Source organism: Lasioglossum baleicum, chromosome 19, assembly GCF_051020765.1.
Source record: "Lasioglossum baleicum chromosome 19, iyLasBale1, whole genome shotgun sequence".
Lineage (NCBI taxonomy): Eukaryota > Metazoa > Arthropoda > Insecta > Hymenoptera > Halictidae > Lasioglossum > Lasioglossum baleicum.
Window position 1 is genome coordinate 903,406 of NC_134947.1, and position 22,706 is coordinate 926,111.

General features: G+C 38.0%; 1 protein-coding gene across 1 annotated transcript; it reads left to right on the top strand.

Moving 5' to 3' along the window:
- Positions 1–12,245: 12,245 nt before the first annotated feature.
- On the top strand, positions 12,246–22,156 carry LOC143218560 (uncharacterized). The gene is made up of 2 exons (XM_076443792.1): positions 12,246–14,997; positions 21,010–22,156. Exons 1-2 carry the CDS (start codon positions 14,830–14,832, stop codon positions 22,147–22,149), a joined length of 1,308 nt encoding a protein of 435 aa, XP_076299907.1. The 5' UTR covers positions 12,246–14,829; the 3' UTR covers positions 22,150–22,156.
- The last annotated feature ends 550 nt before the right edge of the window (positions 22,157–22,706 follow it).

A 22,706-nucleotide genomic window follows, 5' to 3' on the forward strand; every position in this document is an offset into this window, starting at 1 on the left:
GGTAACCCCAAGGAATCTGGTTAGACCGAATTGGTCTTTAATGTCTTTATGGTTATTACGGCTATTAACTCCTAAGGGTACGGCTGGTGGCACATTGCAGTTCGGCCATGGCACAACAAAAGCCCAAACTTAGTTTTTCAGGAGCTTTTGCTCGAAAAAGTATATTAACGGTTTCGGTTTTATTTCAGCCGCTTGGCATAGTACCGTTACCGGTATTGTCCGGTATGTATAAATATTTTACCGGGATTAAGTCCCTGATTTCACACAGTGAATTAAAGTTTCAAAACGAAATGTTCAGCTCTGTACGAAGCATTAACGACATTAGATTCGAGACTAAAAGACTTGAATTTTTGGAGATGTTATGACATTCCGACGAACATTGCGCCGGACGGCGCACACGGTTTTCACCGACATTTCACCGACTCCAGATTTGACCGGCAACAGTTACAGTAAATAACTCTGACGTTTTTTATTTTGCATAAAGACCCGCTGTCTATCCGTAACACATCGGGCTGGTGACCCGAACGTGGTCGACCTCGTCGGGCGCGTTCGGACAGAAGCGGACAATAATAACTCGCTCTCTTTTGTGGCAGCTAATTTCCTACATTTGCCACAAGATGGACAGATAGTCAAAGAAAGACCTTTCTCGCTGCTACCTGATCCGTCACCGATCTCTATATATACAGTCTTAAACCGCCTTCCGATATCGCAGCGTCTCGGGCAGGGCCCGCCTTACTGATGAGTCCTCTAGCGGTTCAGGACTGGTCGGTCAGAGCTGTGACAGACCTTTTTTGGCCATTCCGTCGCGATCCAGGGGGTGGTCGGGTGGTCCTTGCATCGACCCGTGCAGCTATTGGGTCGCTGCAAGGGTCGCTGCACGGGTCGCTGCAAGGATCGTCACCGCCGGGTCGCCACAGCGCGACAACCCGATGAATTCTGCGTTAAAATCGAATAACTTTCGATAGAAAAGAGATAGAACGATGAATTTTTTTTTACATTAAAGCTCAAATTTTGCAGAATATGGGAAAAGTAGGGAAATGATGGTACGAACGTTTTTAAACGTTGACAAAATTCGTTAAACCTGCACAATTTCAATAAAACTTTTTTGCAACATGCTGTACAACATCTCCCGTAGATTCTTCCACGCTTATTTAAAATCTGGTCTCAGAATTTGTCTACCACCTCAGGATTTTATAAAAAATCGGATTTTTTGTCAACGAAACAAATGAAATCATATTTTCGTTGAAATCCGATTGAGCTACACTTTTTTTTGGTGGTTTTATTAAGAAAGGATTGGGATATTGCAAAATTATTTTTTTAACCTCGACCATCAACTGTATGGTGTCGAAAAATTTAAGCTAATTCTTTTTTTACGTCTTTTTCGATGAGCCGCCAGAGTGATTTAAATTTTGAAAAAAATATGTTTATATTCCTTGGAGTTTCCACTGTAAAATGAGCCCTTGAAAAGAAATGGAGATATAAAAATGGGCGTCACAAGGAGCTGGCAAAGGACGCTGTATACGACTAAATAACCCCATTTACACCTCGAGAATAATATTAGCAACCAGTCTTGGCCAACGATACCTTTTTAAGTGAAAGGTAACAACCCTGGAACAGACATTTTCTGACGTAAGGATCGACAGCGTCTGTCCTGAATTTACATATTTCATTCACGTAGTGAAAAAACATTTTAGATTTGTCTATGTCCAACAAGTAACCCACAATACATTGCCTCGTAAGTACGAGCGATAGCGCAACAGCAGTGGGTTAGGATACGATACCGTTACCGCCCACTACATACTACGCAATTGTAGGGAATGGCGGCAAGACGCCAACACGCATGGATTCGAACTGGTGACGTTGTACTTGGTGTAAGCCTGAGAAGAAGGTTCCCAGGCAGGATTACGGTGACGTGTCTAGGTGCGAATGCGCGGACGATTGGATCAGAGTGGAGGAGGCAGGACTCGTTTCACACGCATTTTCGGCTGTATTGAAATATTTATTACAGCGATCATACATACTACGCAGCGTGCGCCATCGAAGTCAACACATTGAGACTACGGGCGCGCGGCTGTGGTCGGGCTAGGCAGACCCACGCAGACCCAACCCGGTAGGCTCGATTTCTTTCAGTGCCGTTCCCGGGGCTGTTCTCTATAGAGAGATTTATGACAGGTCATTACTATTGAGCTGGAAGTCGACACTTCCTCGACCAACACGTTTTGACTGTAATTTTCAAATCACTCGACGAAGTCGAGCCACTCTCGGGCCGCTTGATATGTCACGAATAGACTGCGGATCTTTATGCATTTATAGCAAACTTGAGTAGATGAAATTGATAGTTGTTGGAAAATTTTTAAAATTGAAGATGTCAATATATGATTTCTCCTCTATTAAAATCATTAAGGGAAGAGATGACATTCAATTTAGTTTCTATTTCCTGTAATCGACGCTGACCTTTTTTTATTTTGCAGAAAGATCCGCAGTCTATCCGTGACACACCATCGGGTGGCCCGGTGGCCCGAGAGTGGCTCGACTTCGTCGAGCGCGTTCAGACGTCAGACAGAAGCGGACAAGTTCGTGCGAACGCAGAATTGAATCTCGAGTAGCGCGAAAACTCGCTCGCCCGAATTTGTCCGATTCTTTCCGAACCCGTCCGACGAGATCGAGACACTCCCGGGCAGCCCGATGCACTCGGGTAGCTTGAAACGCGCTCGAGCCGAAAATTATAAATTAAGTTTCCTTTCCCTTCTACGACACATTTTTTTTGCACGAAGACGTTTCAACCCTCTACACCTACCGAACCTTAAAAGTAACTGGTAAATGTTTCTTTGTATGATAATGATAAGATTGATTTTATTTAGACTTTATGCAGCTCTCCTATTGTAATATGTTAATGTATTAGCGTGTTCGGAAAGTCATTTCGTTTTCTCCTTTGCTGAAGAAATAACATTCAATTCAATTTAGTTTCTATTTCCTGTAATCGACGCTGACATTTTTTATTTTGCATAAAGATCCGCAGTCTAGTAATGACAAACGGAATCATTGCCATCCCTACACGATAAACGAAATTACTTTCCGAACGACCTGATAGTATGTAGTATGTAATTTAAATAAAAATATTAATTTTGTCAGTAAAATGAAAGACTGCTGCTGCTGCTGCTGCTGCTACACATTTGTACAATAGACATTTACTTTACCGACATCTTAATGTGGAAGATCCACATCAGCGCGACCAGCTCTGTATCACCTTACCGGGGCGAGAGACCCCCTGCCCCCTAGTAGAAGGCCTGTACGTGCCTGTACGGCGCTGCGTACGGCATTCGAAACATTGGCGCGACTGTGTTGCCCTCTTACGGTGAGGCAAAATCCCCCACCGTTTTCCGTGCAGCCTCGCGGCAGCTGGGATCCAAAACGCGACATTGCTGCCCGGTGCAGCCCTGGTTGTCTGGGTAGGAAAATGCATTTTATTATTCAAATCTGAAGGTTTTTTTTACTCTATTTAAATATGTATTATAATCTACTTAAACCTATTTAAAAAATAATACAGATTATTTACATGTTCAAAAAATTATATTTGTTGAAACAATTTAATTTACCTAGAAAATTCTGTTTATAAAAGGATACGAAAACTTTTATCTGAGCAAAAATATACTTTGTTTAGACAATTTTTCTTGCAAGATCCTGTTAAAAAAAGATGTTAACTAATAAAAAAATATTTGTTTTAAACTCTTGATTTGTTTCAAAACGATTGTTGCAAAATTTAACATATTTAAAAACTGTACTTGCTTAAATAGATTGTATAGTTAGAAAAATTAAATTTATGAAATATTTGATTATCTAATACATTTAAATAAAAAACATATTTGATTGAATTGTAAATGATTAATTAAACTTACATTAGCGGATCTTGATCATTTCCATCGTTGACTCAGCTTATCCCGACTCGCGTTTCAGCTACTCGGTCCACCGAAACGCGAGCTCGGAGAAGCGTGGAAAAATTGGCGACGAGAGATGGTCTGTATCTAATTCAAAGATCCTTTCGGATCCTTCAAGATCCTTTTGACCAGCTCGAGGCTTGAATGAACACGTTCCGAGGCCCGAGGGTTGGGCCCCCTAGACCTGAGCCCTGAACACAATAGCAGTACAATAGCCGGGCAATCCCCCGGCCGTGTTTATTGCACCACTCGGCCAAGGCGCCCGAGGCACCGATGATAGGCAAAAATATTGAATTAGATACTTTTTCCAAGATATCTTCACGAGTAAAAGCAGTAAGCAGTGACCGAATTCTATCGAGTTTAGACTTTTCTTAATCGGAAGAACGCCACGAACTGGCTCGTGGCACTTTCGTGAGGGCATCACGGAAAGATCAACAAGTTCAGGATTCACTTGTCAGGGGTTTCATGCCGAGCTACCTGGCTGGCCGGGGGATCGCCCGGCCGTGTTTATTGCACCACTCGGCCTAGGCGACCGAGGCACCGATGATGGGCAAAAATATTGAATTAGATACTTTTTCCAAGATATCTTCACGACTCGTGAAGCCAGGTAGCTCGGCATGAAACCCCTGACAAGTGAATCCTGAACTTGTTTATTTTTCCGTGATGCCCTCACGAAAGTGCCACGAGACAGTTCGTGGCGTTCTTCCGATTAAGAAAAGTCTAAACTCGATAGAATTCGGTCACTGCTTACTGCTTTTACTAGTGAAGATATCTTGGAAAAAGTATCTAATTTAATATTTTTGCCCATCATCGGTGCCTCGGGCGCCTAGGCCAAGTCGTGCAATAAACACGGCCGAGCAATCCCCCGGCCCTCGGGCCTCGGAACGTGTTCATTCAAGCCTCGACCTGGTCAAAAGGATTTTGAAGGATCCGAAAGGATCTTTGAATAAGATACAGAAACTAGTTACAAATGTATCCGTAGCTTCGGATCCTTCTGCTTCGGATACAAGAGTATCTAATTAAACGTCGGATACAAGTTACTTTTGTATCTATATCTTCGAGAGTAACTAATTACAAATTTTGTATCTATTATTCGTGATCCGAAATTTGTATCTAATTACATATTTTGCCCAATTCTGTTTAGAAGGCATATCTTAGATTTTCATTATAGGCACAGATAAAAAAGTTAAAAATCGTAACCTGTTAAATCGTAACCATTTATCTTCAAAATTCCAAGCAATAGTAATTTAAAAAAAAAATTCTTATACATTATCTATTAAAGTGACTTTTCTAACATCTTAAAAAAATCCATTTTTCGTAAATCCATTCCAATATGTCCACCATGGAAATAGAAGAAAGGTCAAAGAGTCACTGCACACGGTGTGCGAGTTGATGGGAAAACTCCGAGATGAATTGCTGCAGCTCTCAACTGACCGTGGAGGTCTGCAAAGTATATGTATAACACATCATTGCTATTGAGGCATAGAAAGATGTCCGAGTCATTCTTGGTGGCACCGACAGTAAAGTAATAAAGAACCATTCTTGACACTAGTGCGCTGGTAAAGAACGACTTCATTCCATTCAAACCGATGCACAGTGGGCCCAAACGCCAATCTAACTGATAAAGTCGTATTTTCAATCATATACTATTACTTACTTTTTTATTTGTTTCTATTCTTAAATCCCTGTAGATGTTTAAATTATATTCTGTTTTGCTCTGAATACTTTTTATATAGGGTAATATTTACGCAAATGTCTATAGTCGCTGCGGCCTTTAAGAGTCCCCCAGAACGGTCAGTGCTTTTGCTACTGGTAAACGTTAATATTAAATGCGAATATTTTGCCTTTCATGGGTTTTGGAGAAGAAAGTACGTACTTTCATTCTGTAATTACAGAATTTGCAAAAGTTAATGAATTTTCCAAATACCCGTGTTCAAAGGTAGACAATTTTTTACTTCATGCATTTCAGTTTTATCGAATGTAAGTAACCAAATTTACGCGTATTCGTCGAATTTCCTGTTTGATTTCGTAATGTAGACTCTGTTTTTTAATTCTTGTAAAAATCAGCTGCCAGAATTTGCCAGAAATTGTTTAATGTAACTTTAAAGTTTGGGACAGTTTGCGATCACTCATAAAGAGGGTTTAAGATTTTTGTGGTTCATAGTACTGACTGAGAGGAGTAAAAAATGTTTAATCAATGTAGGTCATAAAATTAATACTTCTAGTGTAAAACGGAATTTTATGTTTTCTTGTGACAGCACATAAATTAATAGGATGGCTGTATAAGATTTAAAAGACTGATACCTTATAGTACTTACTTAATTGTATTTGATATATAGAATGTTTTGTGAAAGATTTTTTTTAATATTCTGAAAATTGACAGGATTAGAGTAAAAATTGCACGAGTAAATATGACAAGCATTGATAACTGTGTGTCCACGCGGCGATAGATGAACACTCCGTAATCGATGAAAACTCTGAACAGGATTCTGGTTATTATAAATGTTTTTAGAATCCAAGACTTTCGGTTTTCTGTGCAAGTCAAGTAACTGGTAATTACCTGTCTATCATAAAATAAGGACCGCGACCGGGCGCGACCGCGGGGCCTCGGCTGCGGCCGAGAAGTCTCAATCATGGTTGGGAGGAATAGTCCTCGGTCGTAAGATTTTTCCCGTAACAAACACGAATTTTTGGAAAAAATGGCTATATTTCCCTGTCCAGAGATCGTCAGTATCTCTCCTATAGTGTAGGTGTGTATTCAGTGCATGGATGTGTGTACAAAACTAATCAAGTGTGTATGTTTGTAAATATATATGAGGTTTTTATTTTAGTGTCCGTTTCAGTTCATTTTGTGACTAAAAACGCTAGTAACTTTAATTTCCGCAGAAATGCTCCTTCTCTCTAAAATTACATTAATGTGAATGACTATAAAAAGTTTAAAAAATTTTTTGTGGTCCAAATTACCATAAATTTAAAGATTGAAGTCTCCCGGTTACAACGACTCCATACAAGTTGCAATAAGAAGCTGCGTTTGATCACTATGATTTTTTATCAGCTAGATTGGCATTTGGGCCCACTGTGCGATGAGGGTTTCGGGGTTTTTACCTCTTCATTAAAAAGGTATCGATGGCCAAGAGTGGTTACTAAAGTCTGTCTCATGAGAGAAGGGACTTGGGTAACGACCAGTTTGTGTCGTTCGCTGCGCAGGTTCGCCCTGATTGTTAGTACTCCCAATGCACAACGCATGCGCGCAGTGGCACTGAAGCGACGCCACGCGCCACAGCGCTGCAGACTGCCTCATTCGCGTTCTACCGGGTGTACTCAGGTGTACTGCATTACGCACGCTTCCACAGTTTTCTTTGTCTTGTCTTTGCACAGTGTTTTTGAAGTGTCAAAATTATGTAGATACAATATATTAATACACATCTACAAAAAATGTACAAATTATATATAAAATTAAATAAAATATATTAAGTCTTTACATAATTCAATCATATTCTTTGTGTGTAAATCGTAATTTGTACATTTTTTGTAGGTATGTGTTATTATATTAACACTTATCTACAAAAAATGTACAAATTATACAAATAAATTAAGTATATTATTTATTACGCGTGCAAATAGTCCCGATTTCCCATTCCGAATCATTTCATGCTAACCCGTTTCACTCCGGTACACCGTGTACATGAATACTCGCGTCGAGTAGAGTGGGGAGTGGGTAGTGGAGTGGGAGCTCGGAGGTTCGCAGCAAGCCGCTGCCTCAGTCGAGCTGCGCGAAACGAGTCCCTTCTCTCATGAGACAGAGTTTAATATTGTTCTCGAGGTATAAATAGGGTCATTTAGTCGTATACAGTCTGCTGGTAAAAATACCAACTCGAGACCAGCGGTATAGACAACGGCTCATAATAGCGGTCCGCTCGACTCGTCTCTACCTGAAATGGGGGGTACGTATTTTATTTATCGATATAAGTCCCCAACACGGGTCTGCCGAGGGTCATTTATACGCCAGGGATGCTATTCTTTGAGTATTTCCGAACGCCGAGAAGTGTAAACATTTTTTATGGAACTTTCACCAACATATCGTGGCATTTTTCTTGAGATTTTCTTGGCTTGTTTCATGTTTAGCGAGCTAAAAAAAATAAGACATTTTTTCCTATAACTCTGATTCAGCGACGATATCGGCACATCCACTGAAGGTGTACGTCTTTGAAGTCAATCGGTCGACTAGACTCTAGTCACTAGAGTGTGAGATATCATGTCAGCCATGTAAAAAAACTTTGTTTCGAGAAAAACGCGTGTTTAAAGTTTCTCATACCCGTTATATGAGAATGGCATACTTACGACTAGTCTGCTAACCCAGGTCCATACAATGGTCCTTCCTCGTGTTCAAAAAGTCCTGTTTACTTTCAGAAAATGCAAAAAATAAAAGACCAATTTTTTTAGTGGTGTAGACTAGAATACCCACTTAATAATACCTGTAGCTAAAAATATGAAAAAATCGGAGATAGTGTTGATGACAATACCTCATTATTAAATTAATAATATTCAACATGGTCGCATTTACGCTTCGATATGAAATCTGTATTTCTTCGAATTCTTCCGGGTTTTTACCACGTTTTTATTAGCACGCTTTCTTGTTTGTTTGTCTGTTTGTTCGGTGGCAAATTTTGCAATTGATTATAAACTAACTTCCTGATGAGCTAGAGACTTGAAATCGGTTACATGGCTCAGAACTGGATGACAATGCATTATTCAAAAAAAAATTTTTTTAAAGTCTATCCGTTTCGGAGATATAACAATTAAATATTTACCTGTTCACCCCCCCCCCCCCCCCGCGAAACTACGTCATCGCGTTCAGCGACCGCCACGCCACGCGACAGCGCTCCCTACTCCACTACCCGTTCCCTCTCTAACTCATCCCCACTCCACTGACCTGATTCGCACCGAAGGAGCTCAGTGTGCGTCCGTGTGTGTCAGTGTGCGTTTGAGCTCCGTGCGGTCTTTACAAAGTTACTACGTATTATTATACTATAATGTTTGTTTACCAATCGAAGGGACAGTTACACCGAGATTTTCGGTCGAACCTTTATCTTTGACATTTTACCACGGCGTTCGTTTTCGATATGACGCGTCGCAATACCGTCTGAAATTTACTACATGTCTCTGTTATAATCTCATCAAAATGTTCAAAATCGATTGTAAAATTTCACACATACAAGACTAAAAAGCAGAAAATAATTATTTAAATAAAAATAAATTTTTTAAAAATACCACGTTTTTAAAACGGACTAAAAAGTATATATATATATATATATTAATTTATGTATATATTAATTTATGTACATATCGGGTACCGTACAAATAAGCTTACGTTAGTTTAGCACACGCTTGTGCACGTGTTTGTAATATAAAAACCGTGTGTGAATGATCCGGTAACTTCAGCCACCTGTCACACGATTGTATTGGTGAAACTTGTCACTGTCACAGGTAAGTTTTTATTTTATTGATATGATATAATTTCCATTATTTGTAACAATATGTTGCCATTTTTCAGGTAACCTGTCAATTCCTGATTTGCGATGACTTGGTATTGTGTTGGTAAAACTTGTCACTGCCATTTCAGGTAAGTTTTTATTTTATTTATATTAATAATAAAATTAAAAATTTATATTTTATAATTATATAGATAAATATATTGTGATAAATATACATATACATATAGATAAGTATATTGTTACAAATATATTGTTATGTATTATTGTATATATTAGTGTTATACGTATATGCGTGATTGTATTGTATTATACTATGTACCTAATGTGTTTGTAATAAATGGAATTTTGATCAATTTAAATGTTAAATTAAAATTAAATTTAAATGTCCTATAAACCTCATATAAATGTCCTGCGTCCTGAATATATCCAGCCGTACATCCAAATAACATCCGTATGTTTCCAGATACGTCAGACGATTGTTTAAACAGTTAAATTTTTATTATTTGATCAAATGTTTAAACCAATAATATTTGATTACTTAAACGATTGTTAAAACAAATAAATATTTATTATTTAAACAATTTTCGTCGTGTACAACAAATAAATATAAACAATTATCATGTTATTTGACGAGAAAATATTGTTTTAAATATTACTGACAAATAAATCGAATTACTTTATTAATATCATATTTTTCCTTTCTTTTACCAATTACACTTGTACGTACTTATTACCACGTTTTTATTAGCTCGCTTTCTTGTTTGTTTGTCTGTTTGTCTGTTTGTTCGGTGGCAAATTTTGCAATTGATTTTAAACTAACTTCCTGATGAGCTAGAGACTTGAAATCGGTTACATGGCTCAGAACTAGATGACAATGCATTATTCAAAAAAAAATTTTTGAAAAGTCTATCCGTTTCGGAGAAATAACAATTAAATATTTGCCTGTTCACCTCCCCGCGAAACCCTACGTCCACGTGTTCAGCGCTCCCTACTCCACTAGGCGTTCCCACTCTGACTCATCCCCACTCCACTGAACGTCGAACCTTTATCTTTGACATTTTACCATGGCGTTTGTTTTCGATAGGACGGGGTTGCAATACCGTCTGAAATTTACTACGTGTCTCTGTTATAATCTCATAAAAATGTTTAAAATCGATTCAAAAGTTTCACACACGCAAGACTAAAAAGCAGAAAATAATTATTAAAATAAAAATAAATTTTTTAAAAATACCACGTTTTTAAAATGGACTAAAAAGTATAAAATAATTTTTCCTAGCCCCGTACAGATTCCTAACCACGTACAGATAATCCTGAAAATTTGTGATTGTGAATTTTTAACATCTACGCAAATACTTGTAAGATTTAAAACGAAAAACGTGGGGCGCATGCAATAGATAATTGATGCATGAATAGTTCACCTAAATTACTAAAAATTTTATTGCTTCGCAAATGATATGAACTGTTGTGTGAGATTTCTCAACGGCTTCTACTCTCTACACTCCTTACACTATTATCTTGCGCCCCACGTTTTTCGTTTTAAATCTTACAAGTATTTGCGTAGATGTTAAAAATTCACAATCACAAATTTTCAGGATTATGTGTACGTGGTTAGGAATCTGTACGGGGCTAGGAAAAGTTATTTTATACTTTTTAGTCCATTTTAAAAACGTGGTATTTTTAAAAAATTTATTTTTATTTTAATAATTATTTTTATTAAATACTCTTATGGTTACACTATGATATAATTCAATGAAAAACTTGTGACTTTGGGTATTCGGATAGTGTTTTTATATTTTCTTAGTTTTAAAAATCTTAATCTTAATAAATGTGGATTCGAAATAATCGTTTACAGTCGGTTTATGGTCGGGTCATTATTGGGCGATCGACAGCGAAGCTATTTTTCAGAAAGCTGTTTTTTGCGCGATTTAGACAGATAATAGAGTCACTGAAACCCCAAAAATAAATAGCTGAAAAAGAATGAAACTTCTACCAGCCAGACCTTGAAAATTTAAAGACTCGCCAGCGACAATGGGGATTACCGTCTAATGTACTAAAAACAGCTACGATTTGCTCCCTTTAAAGACTCGTAAAGTATAATTGAGGGTTGACTCTTAGAAGGATTAACGCGGGACCATGACGCGGTAATCCCCATTGTCGCTGGCGAGTCTTTAAATTTTCAAGGTCTGGCTGGTAGAAGTTTCATTCCTTAAGGAGGTAGTATACCCTCGATTTGTAACGAGAAAGGGACTACAATCTTACTAGAAAAATGGCTCGAAACATGGGTTCGCGCGAATCGGTTGTTTGTCCTTATTTGAGCTAATTGTGGGCTGGGTGAGGGCTCATTCGAAAGAGGAAGGTTCACCGCATGGTGCTCTGGTCATGATTTTAACGACATTATGTTTATATCTAATAATATGAGGGCCCAAAGTAGAGTAAAAATCTAGGGAAAAAACCAGCAGATTTCAATGCATTTTTCTGTCTCCAAAAGACTTTTTGAATGATGGGGTGACCAGAGCACCATGCGGTGAACCTTCCTCTTTAGAATGACCCCTCACACAGCCCACAATTAGCTCAAATAAGGACAAACAACCGATTCGCGCAGACCCACTTTTTCGATCGAAAATCTAGTAAGATTCTAGTTATTTGCTAGACATTTGCTATTTACTAGAATCTTACTAGATTTTGGGTCGAAAAAGTAGGTTTACGCGCTTCGGTTGTTTGACCTTATTTGAGCAGATTTTGGGCTGGGTGAGGGCTCATTCTAAAGAGGAAGGTTCATCACATCCCGCTATGGTCATCATATAAGTCAAAAAATCTTTTGGAGACAGAAAAATGCATTGAAATCTGCTGGTTTTTTTCCTAGATTTTTACTCTACATTGGGCCCTCATATTATTAGATATAAACATAATCTCGTTAAAATCATGACCAGAGCGGGGTGTGATGAACCTTCCTCTTTAGAATGAGCCCTCACCCACCTCAAAATATGCTCGTATAAGGTCAAACAACCGAAGCGCGCAAACCCATGTTTCGAGCCATCTTTCTAGTAAAATTCTAGGTATTTTCTAGTTACAAATCGAGAATATACTACCCCCTTAAAGAGTACAAGTTTAAAGGGACGAAATCGCACCCGTTTTTAAGGAAAAACCCATCACGAGGTCCGCAAACGAAATGGGGGTGGAATTGTAGCATTGGAAAAGATTGACTTCAGTTCTTAGGAATACCTGGTCGTGAATAGTTCACTGCATGACTGTGAATCACAGCGATTAGTTTCGTACAAACGTGAGATTTTTAAGGTAAATAGTGTCCGCGTTCCGGTAGCAATATATTGTATTACGCGATTAGTGGGTATATTGTGCCGTCGCGTTTATACAATCTGTGGTTGTGGTAATGGCTGGTGTACGCGCCAAAAGAAGTAAGAAAAGGTTTCAGCGTCATTGGTATGACGCTGACGACTCCTTGAAGGTTTGGCTGGAAGAAGTTTGGCCTCGGACGAGTCGAAATGTTTTTGTAAAGTCTGCAATAAGATTTTCGAATGCGGGCTGTCCGAAATACAGAGGCATGCGTCCAGGCAATTTCATGTGCAGAATATGCAACAACTGCTTCAGGCAAATGCTGCACAGTCTGCCCCAGGAATTAGCCAACCTGAAGAGATTTTAGTAGTAGATTGTTCACTCGACGAAAAAATTAAAGTTGCCGAACTTAAGTACGCAGCTTTTTTCACCGAGAACAATATTCCCCTTTCGGCCGCCCCCCATTTTCTTGCCATTATGCAAGACATAGGCAAAGAGCCCAAAGTATTACAGGGAATGAAAGTTAGCCGCAGAAAGTGCGGGCAACTTATATCAAATGTTTTGTGCGTTCGTGAGACTGAACGCATTGCAGACAATGTACGGCATTGTAAATTCTCTGTTCACGAGGATGAGACTTCCGACTCGACAAATGACAAGTGGCTGACATTGGCAGTCAGATATGTTGAGCCACGTCATTTGTCTGTTGCGACAGAATTGTTGCAACTAATTCATCTTGACGCCAGCGATTGCTCAGCAGGAAAGATTTTCAAATCTTTCGAAAATCAATTGCTCAGAATTGCAAATTCCTCTGAGAAATATCGCGGCTCTTAGTTGTGACAATGCTTCTGTCATGGTAGGCCGTTCTTCATCATTCAAGACTAAGCTTCTTGAAAAAAACCCGCAAATCGTAACAATGCCGTGCATTTGCCACTCGGTAGCACTTGCAGTGAGTGCTGCTTGTGCTACACTTCCCAAAGAGTGCGACGAGTTACTTCGTGGTGTCCCTTCTTTTATCAATAACAGCCCAAAACGGGCTGCAATTTTGCGCCAATTTCAGAAGTGTTCTGATGACTCTCCATTAAAAATATTAAAATTGTCGGGCACACGCTGGCTTTGTCGACACCAGTGTTTGAGACGATTTTTACTGATTTGGGACAATATAGATCATTTTTTAACCGAGCAGGCGTTTTCCGAAAATTCGGAATTGGCACATAGATATTCCTCCTTAATGAAGAAAGTCGATGTTAAAGGATATTTCCACTTTCTGGATTATGTCGTCAATATTTTGAATCAATTCAATGCCTTCTTCCAAGGTAGGGAAACAATGGTGCAGGAGCTGCAGCCGCAGCCTATTTAATAAGCGATTAAATTTTCGGATATTAAATCAAAAATTAAACTTTGCTATTTTTGGTCTCATGAATGCAAGGCGTAAATAAACGCTTTCTAATAATGCTCGATTAAAATTACAGAAAATCTGCTCGGATAAATGTTATCTAAATTTATTAGAAAAACAACGAAAATGTTGTGGGGATGCCGATTTTCGCCACAATGCACCACGCAGCTTCTCCACTTATCAAAAGTCAAACGAAATATGGGCCACTGTCGCCAGATCGAGGACATCGAGAGGAATACAGTTTACCCCCTCTCTGATAACCAGATCAGTCTACGGCACGGGCACCGTGGTCTACAGTCTACGGTCTTAGTGAGGGCGTTGGAGTGTAGCCATGGTAGGGGAATGGGATAGTAGAAGGGGAAAAGCGCTTCGCTATCTTCTGGCGACACTGATATAGACAAATGTCTTCAGTTAGCTTAAAAGCACCGCACCGACAACTACTGAATTTTCCGTACAGTTCACGTGTCATCAGCTAGCAAGCCAACTAACATTAATATTAATTTCATTCACTGTTAATTATCATTTTTTTTTTATTAGTTCATTTTTTTCGTTTCTATTAATTTCTTCATTATTTTCTTTTAACATTTGTTTATTATATTTTTTAAGACTTTTGCCGAATACTAGGCAGATTTGTGCGTGTTCGCGGATTCGTAAGTGTTCGCGGATTTGTGCGTTTTTTTTTTAGTTTCTTTCAGGTTGCTCTAGGACTTACGATATGGCTTCATCCATGATATCATCGCGGAAACTTATGTATACATGCATGTACAAGGACTGCAGCAATAACCGGAAAGACGGACATCACTTGTACTATTTCCCGAAAAGTGACAATCCCTTGTGTGCTCAATGGATTGCAAGAGCTGGTGAGTACATGATTAGTATTTATTAACTATGTACAGTAAAAATCCGCATTTGCTGTCAAGACTCGCCTGTGCGCTCATTGTTAAGTGCCTACTCACTCCACTGCCGGCCAACGCCGCGCCGCACAGTGGTCTAAACGGGCCATTTAGCTGGACAAAACCCAAAAATGGAAATTTCGCAGAAAATTTCTCGCTTCGGTAAATGAGAGGTAAGGTACCAGGTCAGAAGAATCACTGTTGGTTTTTCCCTTTTTATCACCCCATAATAAAATATACCCCCACGAACAACTCATTTTTCATCTTCGTATTTCTTCATCGTCGTTCGACACCTCACTATTCATTAGTATATCTCGTTGTGAACATCTAGTAGTGGAAATATTTGTGGAATTTTTCATTCTATGATGGATACCAGCATGAACCAAAAGGACAAAACTCAAATAAAACTTAAATATATTGTTTATTTGCTGGCAAGAAAATGTTTCAAACAAAAGTTAATCGATACTCAGTCATCTATAAATCCCAATAAAAACATTTCACAAAAATTTTTTTTTTTAATAAAAAAATATAATTATGTTAATTTTTTAAACGCCACTAAGTATTTATTATTACACATTGTTGTAGCTGATGTCAAGACGAATCTAATGACCTACTTAACTACGGCTTTAATCTTAAAATAATGCTAGAATAATTTTGTCCAGCTAAATGGCCCGTTCTAGCTGTTATAAATCGACGTTCTAGCTGTTCACACCTATTTCACCATTATTTCAATATATAAAGACCACATTAAATAGGGTAAACATTATTGAATAAAAAATATATAGTTATATATAAATAATGAAGGTGACCACAATTTTTTATTGAAAAAAGATTTTTTTTGAATTTTTTTGTATTGATATTTGTAAAAGACTATGTACTGATTGCTTTTTGTAGGAAACATTTTTTTGTCACACCACCGGAAATGTCTGAAAAATCGTGTGAATAATAAATAATAATTGAAAACTGGCTATTCAGGCATTCAAACACAAGAGTAATCCATAATTTTTTAGTAAATGAAGTTTATTACATGTAATGAAATAACAAAAATGTGTTATTAGTGTCTTATTTAAAGAATCACAAATATTCAAACGAGATCAAGTATTATATTTTACAAAGTTACTGACTACAATCAATTGATCATGCGGATTTTCTGTTTGTGACTGTATTTATCTATTAATAAACAAAAATGTATACTATAATTCCTCTTAACAAAAGTAAGGTCTGTATCTAATTAAAAGATTCTCTCGGATCCTTTAAGATCCTTTTAGCCAGCTCGAGACTTGAACGAATACGTACCGAGGCCCAAGAGTCGAGCCCTGTGGCCTCAGCCCAGAACACAATAGCAATGCCATAAACCCGGGTAAAGGTGAGCGCATACTAGATGGTCGCGGGAAGGCCGCGGGAAGGCCAAAGCCGCCGATGGACGCCCAAAGCCGCCGATGGACGTCCATGCGGCAAGGGAGCAGGGCTACCTGCTGTGCGTGGCAGAAAAAAAGGTCTCCGTGGGCTCCCCACCTCTTTTAGGGAAAGGGACCTTTCTTTCAGGGAGCCCTGCTCCCTGCTGTGGAGCCGTCGGCCCGCTAGAGATTTCTTCCCGCGTGGACGTCCATCGGCGGCTTTGGGCGTCCATCGGCGGCTTTGGCCTTCCCGCGGCCTTCCCGCGACCATCTAGTATGCGCTCACCTTAACCCGACGGCCAGCCAGGTATATGTATTGGTGTGAAATCGCTAAAAATGCAATTGCTGAACTTGGTTATTTCATGTTTGAAATATTCATATTTTTGGATTTTCTGCTTGTGACTGTATTTATCTATTAATAAACAAAAATGTATACTATAATTCCTCTTAACAAAGGTAAAATACAGGTTTTAAATATGGAAAACCTGCTGTGATGCTATTACTATGATCTCTCAAATACAAATGATTCAACTAAGCTAGCATAAGTTCGAATGTTTATCAACGGTCATAATCTAAAAAATTCATAAGATAGGCCTGGGTTAGGTCTTTACACTCTTAAAAGCCGCTGAGAGTGGTCGTCAATGCGACTCGTGCAACGCGACTCGCCGCGGTATTGCGTGTCACGCGACGCTTTAAACTATCATAACTTCGGAGTTGGGATTAGTTGGGATCTGAATTTTGCACGATCTTTCAGAAGAAATCTTGCCGAAAATGTTCCACTTTGTTAGAACACACGAATTGACACGAATGACAACTTTATCCCTTGTCAAAGGTGAAAAACTTTGACGATTTTCCTTAGTTGATTAAATATTTTTTTTATAATAAATTATGAACAATGATGTTTAATTCCTGGTGCGTTCTCAACATAGATATACATTCTTCATATAAAAAAAAATTGGGCACTTAATCTTCAGTAGGTTTTCCAGGACATCATTATGAAAAGCAGGAATTTTTTCGGTGATAAATCGAGTCTGAGAAAGTTTGATCTTTGAACGCTTATTGTAGCGAGAGTTTTTAATAACTTTCATTGATATTGTCATTTCACAACCCGCCTTTTTTTGGTTCTCAGCGAGGCATACTGAAACGGCACGAGAGATCTTCCATGGCTAGGACCAGGTTGTGGTTCATTAAATATACGTTGTTCTTCAATGAAAAGGCCTTCAGGTATATTAATATTATTGGAGAGCCATGAATGGTATCTTTTTGTAAGATACATTTTTACCCTTTTGCAAAGTCTCCACTTTTTACTTAACGATAAGTGTTAATCTTCACAAGTTTCCCGAAGCTTCTTATCAATTATTGTAGAACATGTATTGATATTCAAACGTCTCTTTAGTTCAACTAAAATGTTTGATACCTTTTCTGACTTATCACTTGAAATCCATATATTAAGTAAGTCAGAATTTTTTACTTCTACAATAGATCCTACAGGAAAAAAGGAACACTCATTAAAAAGTATATAAAATTAAGTACAACAGTTAGTTGCAAAAAACTCTAAAATTCTTGAACTATGTACAACAAGTAATATGTATATCTAAATGTGTAAGAATTTCAGAATATTTTTTACCGTTTTTGTTATATGTTAATTTGAAGTTTTGTATGCAAGTAATGAATAAACCCACCGTTGAACATTTATACCAGATATAAATCTATTTTTAATAAATGTGAAAATAGTGTACATACCTTGGCGAGCACTTTCCATTTTATAGAATTTCAATAATTTCAAAATAAATATCAATCATGAACAACAAACCAGAAATGTTGGGTTCCTTATAGATCAAAGTGATAGATCTTTTTCTGTTAAATTGCTAACAGGTTTATTGGAATAGAACAATTATTGCAACACTGCTCTACAGTTAATGCAATAGTAATTGATTCCACTTTTCAATTTGACACTCTTTCTACACTTTTACTCGCTCTAGACTGATAAATCTGTGAAATGCTCTTTATGAAAACTCGCTCGTAACTGACTCTCAATTCAACAATTTTAATTTTACTTCCTCAATTGTTTATTTTATCCCTCCTCTTCGGCTAATCGTCTTTTTACAGACGCGCGATCTTCATTTATTTAACGGATATTCATGGAAAATAACGGCCACTCTCACAAACACACACACACACACACACACACATATGTATGCATCCTCGTCTCTATCCTCACAAATGGTTGATATACAGGGTGGACGATGTATCTGAAGACATTCCCATTGAAGATTTTGAAATAATTCCCTCTCCCACCCCCAGGAGGTGGGGGTGGGGAGTCAATTATGGTGTTATTGAATAGCATTTTTAAAAACTCGTAGGTCAAATTGGGGTACTTTTTTCAGGAGCATCCAAATCTAAAATAAAAAAAGGGGGTTCCCATTTAAGTTTTTTATCATACCCCACCTCCACCCCCAAGGGGCGGCAGGGGGGTCGAGTTTGTATCATTGGATGTCCCCCTTCGACACGAACAACTTTCATTACCCACTTTTTTTGATCCGATGCATAGTTCTCAAGATATTTCAATCTCTTCGGACAAATCGTCCACCCTGTATAATTATTGCAAAATTGTATTATGCATAAAAATGATTATTATATGATTATTAATAACAATTTCCATCCTAATACGCATTTTTTGCAAAAGAAATGTATTTCATATCGTGATATACACGAATATAGAATTTTTCTGTGGCGGACAAATGGCAAAATTTTGTACAAAAATCCAAATTTGTTTACGAATGTATATGTATTGGTAATTATTCGCAGAAAATGAAATTTAACGATATAACTAATAAATTTAAAAAGAAATTAACGAATTTTCCACAATAAAACATCAAGGCATGGTACGGGCACTTATTAAAAAGTTTATAAAATTAAGGGTTGCAGTTAGTTGCAGACTAAACTATGAAATTCTTAAACTATAACAAGTAATATATCTGAATATGTCAAAATCTCAGGATATTTTTTGCCTTTCTCGAGATATGTTAATTTGAAGTTTTATATGCAAGTAATAAATAAAACCGCCGTTGAAAATTTATACAAAAAATAAATATACTTTATTAAATGTAAAAAGAATGCATATACCTTGGTGAGCATTTTCCATTATACAGAATTATTATTGCAACACTGATTTACAATTAATGTAATATTATTTGATTTTTGGGAGTCTAGAGAGTGCGACACATGGTAAAATTTTTTATAAAAATCTAAATTTGGTTACTAATGTAAATGCAATAGTAATTATTCACAAATAAAATGTAACAATAAAATTAATAAATTTAAAACAAAAATTAACAATAATTATGCATAAAAATTATTGTTATATGATTAATAATATCAATTACCACCTAATAAAACGTTTTGCCAAAGGAATTTATCGTACATCGTGATATACACGTGTAGTGAGATATGCCACGTTTGTCCGCACTGTGGAACGTCACGAATTGGCTCGTGTGACTTTCGTGAGGGCAGCGCGGAAAATAAATAAGTTCAGCATTCGCTCCTTAGCTGTTTCATGCCGAGCTACCTGGCTGGCCGGGGGATTGCCCGGCCGTGTTTATTGCACCACTTGGCCAAGGCGTCCCAGGCCCTCGTCGCTTCGTCGCCCTAGGTCTAATCATAACCTCTTAATCCTATCCTAAATACCAGTAAACTTAAAAACTTGTGAGACAACCAAAATGAACGCCTATTGTCGCCTGTTATTTAGGACAGGATGAGGGGATCAGTTAACTGTTAGCTCCATTTCTTTTTTTGCAACATGTATATTTGGAAGTGAAAAATATAAAAGAGTAGGGTCATTTCGTCGGATTCAAGCTACCTGGCTGGCCGGGGGATTGCAGGCCGTGTTTATTGCACCACTTGGTCAAGGCGTCCCAGGCCCTCGTCGCTTCGTCGCCCTAGTGCGGTGATGGGCAGAAAATTATTTGAATAAAAATTTCGAGGATACTTTAATGAATAAAACCACTAGGAACGGTCCTAATTCCATCGAGTTGACATATTAAAATACTCATTTTCGTCAGTTTATTCTACCAAATGAGAAGAAACAGACGATGTGCTATCTTTTTATCCCGGAGTTTATTCTAGTTTGAATGTTTACTGCAAATATTGTTAAATCGTTGCATGTTTGAAATATTCATATTTTGTTATGTGATCGTATACATGAATAAATATTCTTTAACTGTCATTACTTTTTTCATAGGTAATCCAAAATTAAAATCTTATACCGCATCAACGTTAAGTCGAGTGGGTAAGTACATTTAAATTTTCATTAAAAAATGAATACATTTACAGTTTGTCACATTCATGTCAATTGGAAAAATAATAAAGATTGATTAAGTATTCTAGTCATTAAAAATGAATTTTTCGAATTAATTTTTTTCTTTTTTATCTATTAAATATGGATTATACTAAGAATAATATTAACATATATTCCACTTCTGCGCTGCGAAGCCGAAACAAATTATTATTATTAACATATATCGATTAAGAATAAATTAAAGCATTAATAGGGTACAAAAAATATTTCTTTGTCATTAGAATTCTTTAATCTAATTCAGCTCATAGATTTTCCATTCGTTTGGACCATGTATCCGGCCGGCAAAGGTTAAACAATTTTACATTACAGGTATATGTGCTGAACATTTCTCGCCCGAAATGTTCAGGACTGAAAGTAGTTCCCGCCCGAATATAAGGCCGAGATTAAAAGCGAGTGCTGTGCCCAAACCATGGGAAAATGAGGGACAATGTCGAGAAGAAGAGGAACTTCGTCAAGTCATCGCGGGATATCACGTGGAAGAAGAGGAACCTCAAATCATCGAGGGATGCAACGCGGGAGAAGAACAAAGTGAATTCGTCGAGGGATACACCGTCGAAGAGGAAGACGTTGAAATCATCAAGGGATGCATCGCGGGAGAAGAACAAAGTGAATTCGTCGAGGGATACACCGTCGAAGAGGAAGACGTTGAAATCATCGAGGGATGCAACACGGAGCAAGATAATGGACACGAGAGAGGAACGGAGGATATCGTGACGTCTGAAGAGGATTACAATGTTCACGTTCCGACGAAGGTTTATGGAAAGACGACATTATATTTCTCAGAAACTGAGGACGATAGAATGGACTGGGTAGATATTGAACCGTCCACAAGCTACCTACCACGAAAGACAAGGACCCCAAAAAACCCCACGATTGCAGAAGATAAAATCGCAACACGATTGCAGAAGATGAATCGCACATTGAGAAGGAAAATAACAGATTTGAAGCTCGCATTGAAATGCAATAAGCAAAAACTTCAAAGAGCGATGGCAGCCAAAGTTCGTGTTAGCAAAGCAGCAGAAACGGTGGATGAATTTTTGGATAGACAAAAATGTGTGAACAAAGCCTCACGAACGATGGTAAAATTGCAGCTGAAGAAGCACAACGCGCCGTACACGACGGACGAACAAGATTTGGCGAAAATGATATTTTATCATTCTCCGTCCGCGTACAACAGATTGAGGAAAAGCGGATGTCATTTACCCGCAGAAAGTACAGTGCGAAAGTGGATTGCAATTAACAATCTGAACACTGGATTTCAAGACCACGTCTTTGAAAATATAAAAAGACGTTTATCCGAATTCCCATTGGAGCAGAGATTGTGCGCACTAAAATGGGATGAAATGTCCATTAAGACATGGGAAGGAGTGGTGTCTGAGACACCGTAGTGAGCAGACGTGTTTCGTGTCGCGCTCTCAAGGTGAACAGTCATTTGACTGCGAGTTGCTACGAGTTTATACTGTACTATAGAGTGAAATAGTTTCTGGAGTGGTTTTGTTGAATTTTAAGTTTCGGACTGCTGTCGCAGTCTCGAAAAATTGTACCAGGTTAGTGCTGTGGCTTCTGACTACAGGGGCCATAACAATATGGAAAATCAAAGTACAATGCAACCATCTGTAATGCAAACCTATGCTGGAGTGACAGCATACAGTACTCGACCAAAAAAGGACCAGGCCATAATAATGGACTCAATCGAAGGAATTACTAACGATGACTATTTAGATGGTTTGGAAAATATTACGAGCATAGAAAACATCTTGTTTATATCAAAAATCTCAGGAGGCAGAGTTTGTGCTTTTTTATCCAGCAGATCTTTAGTAGAAAATCTAACAAATAAGTCAGTACAAGTAAAGGACCATTTATTAACAATTAGACCTCTAATGGAAAAAAATAAGAGAGTTGTCATCTCCAATGTAAGTCCGATCATACCACACGAATTATTAGT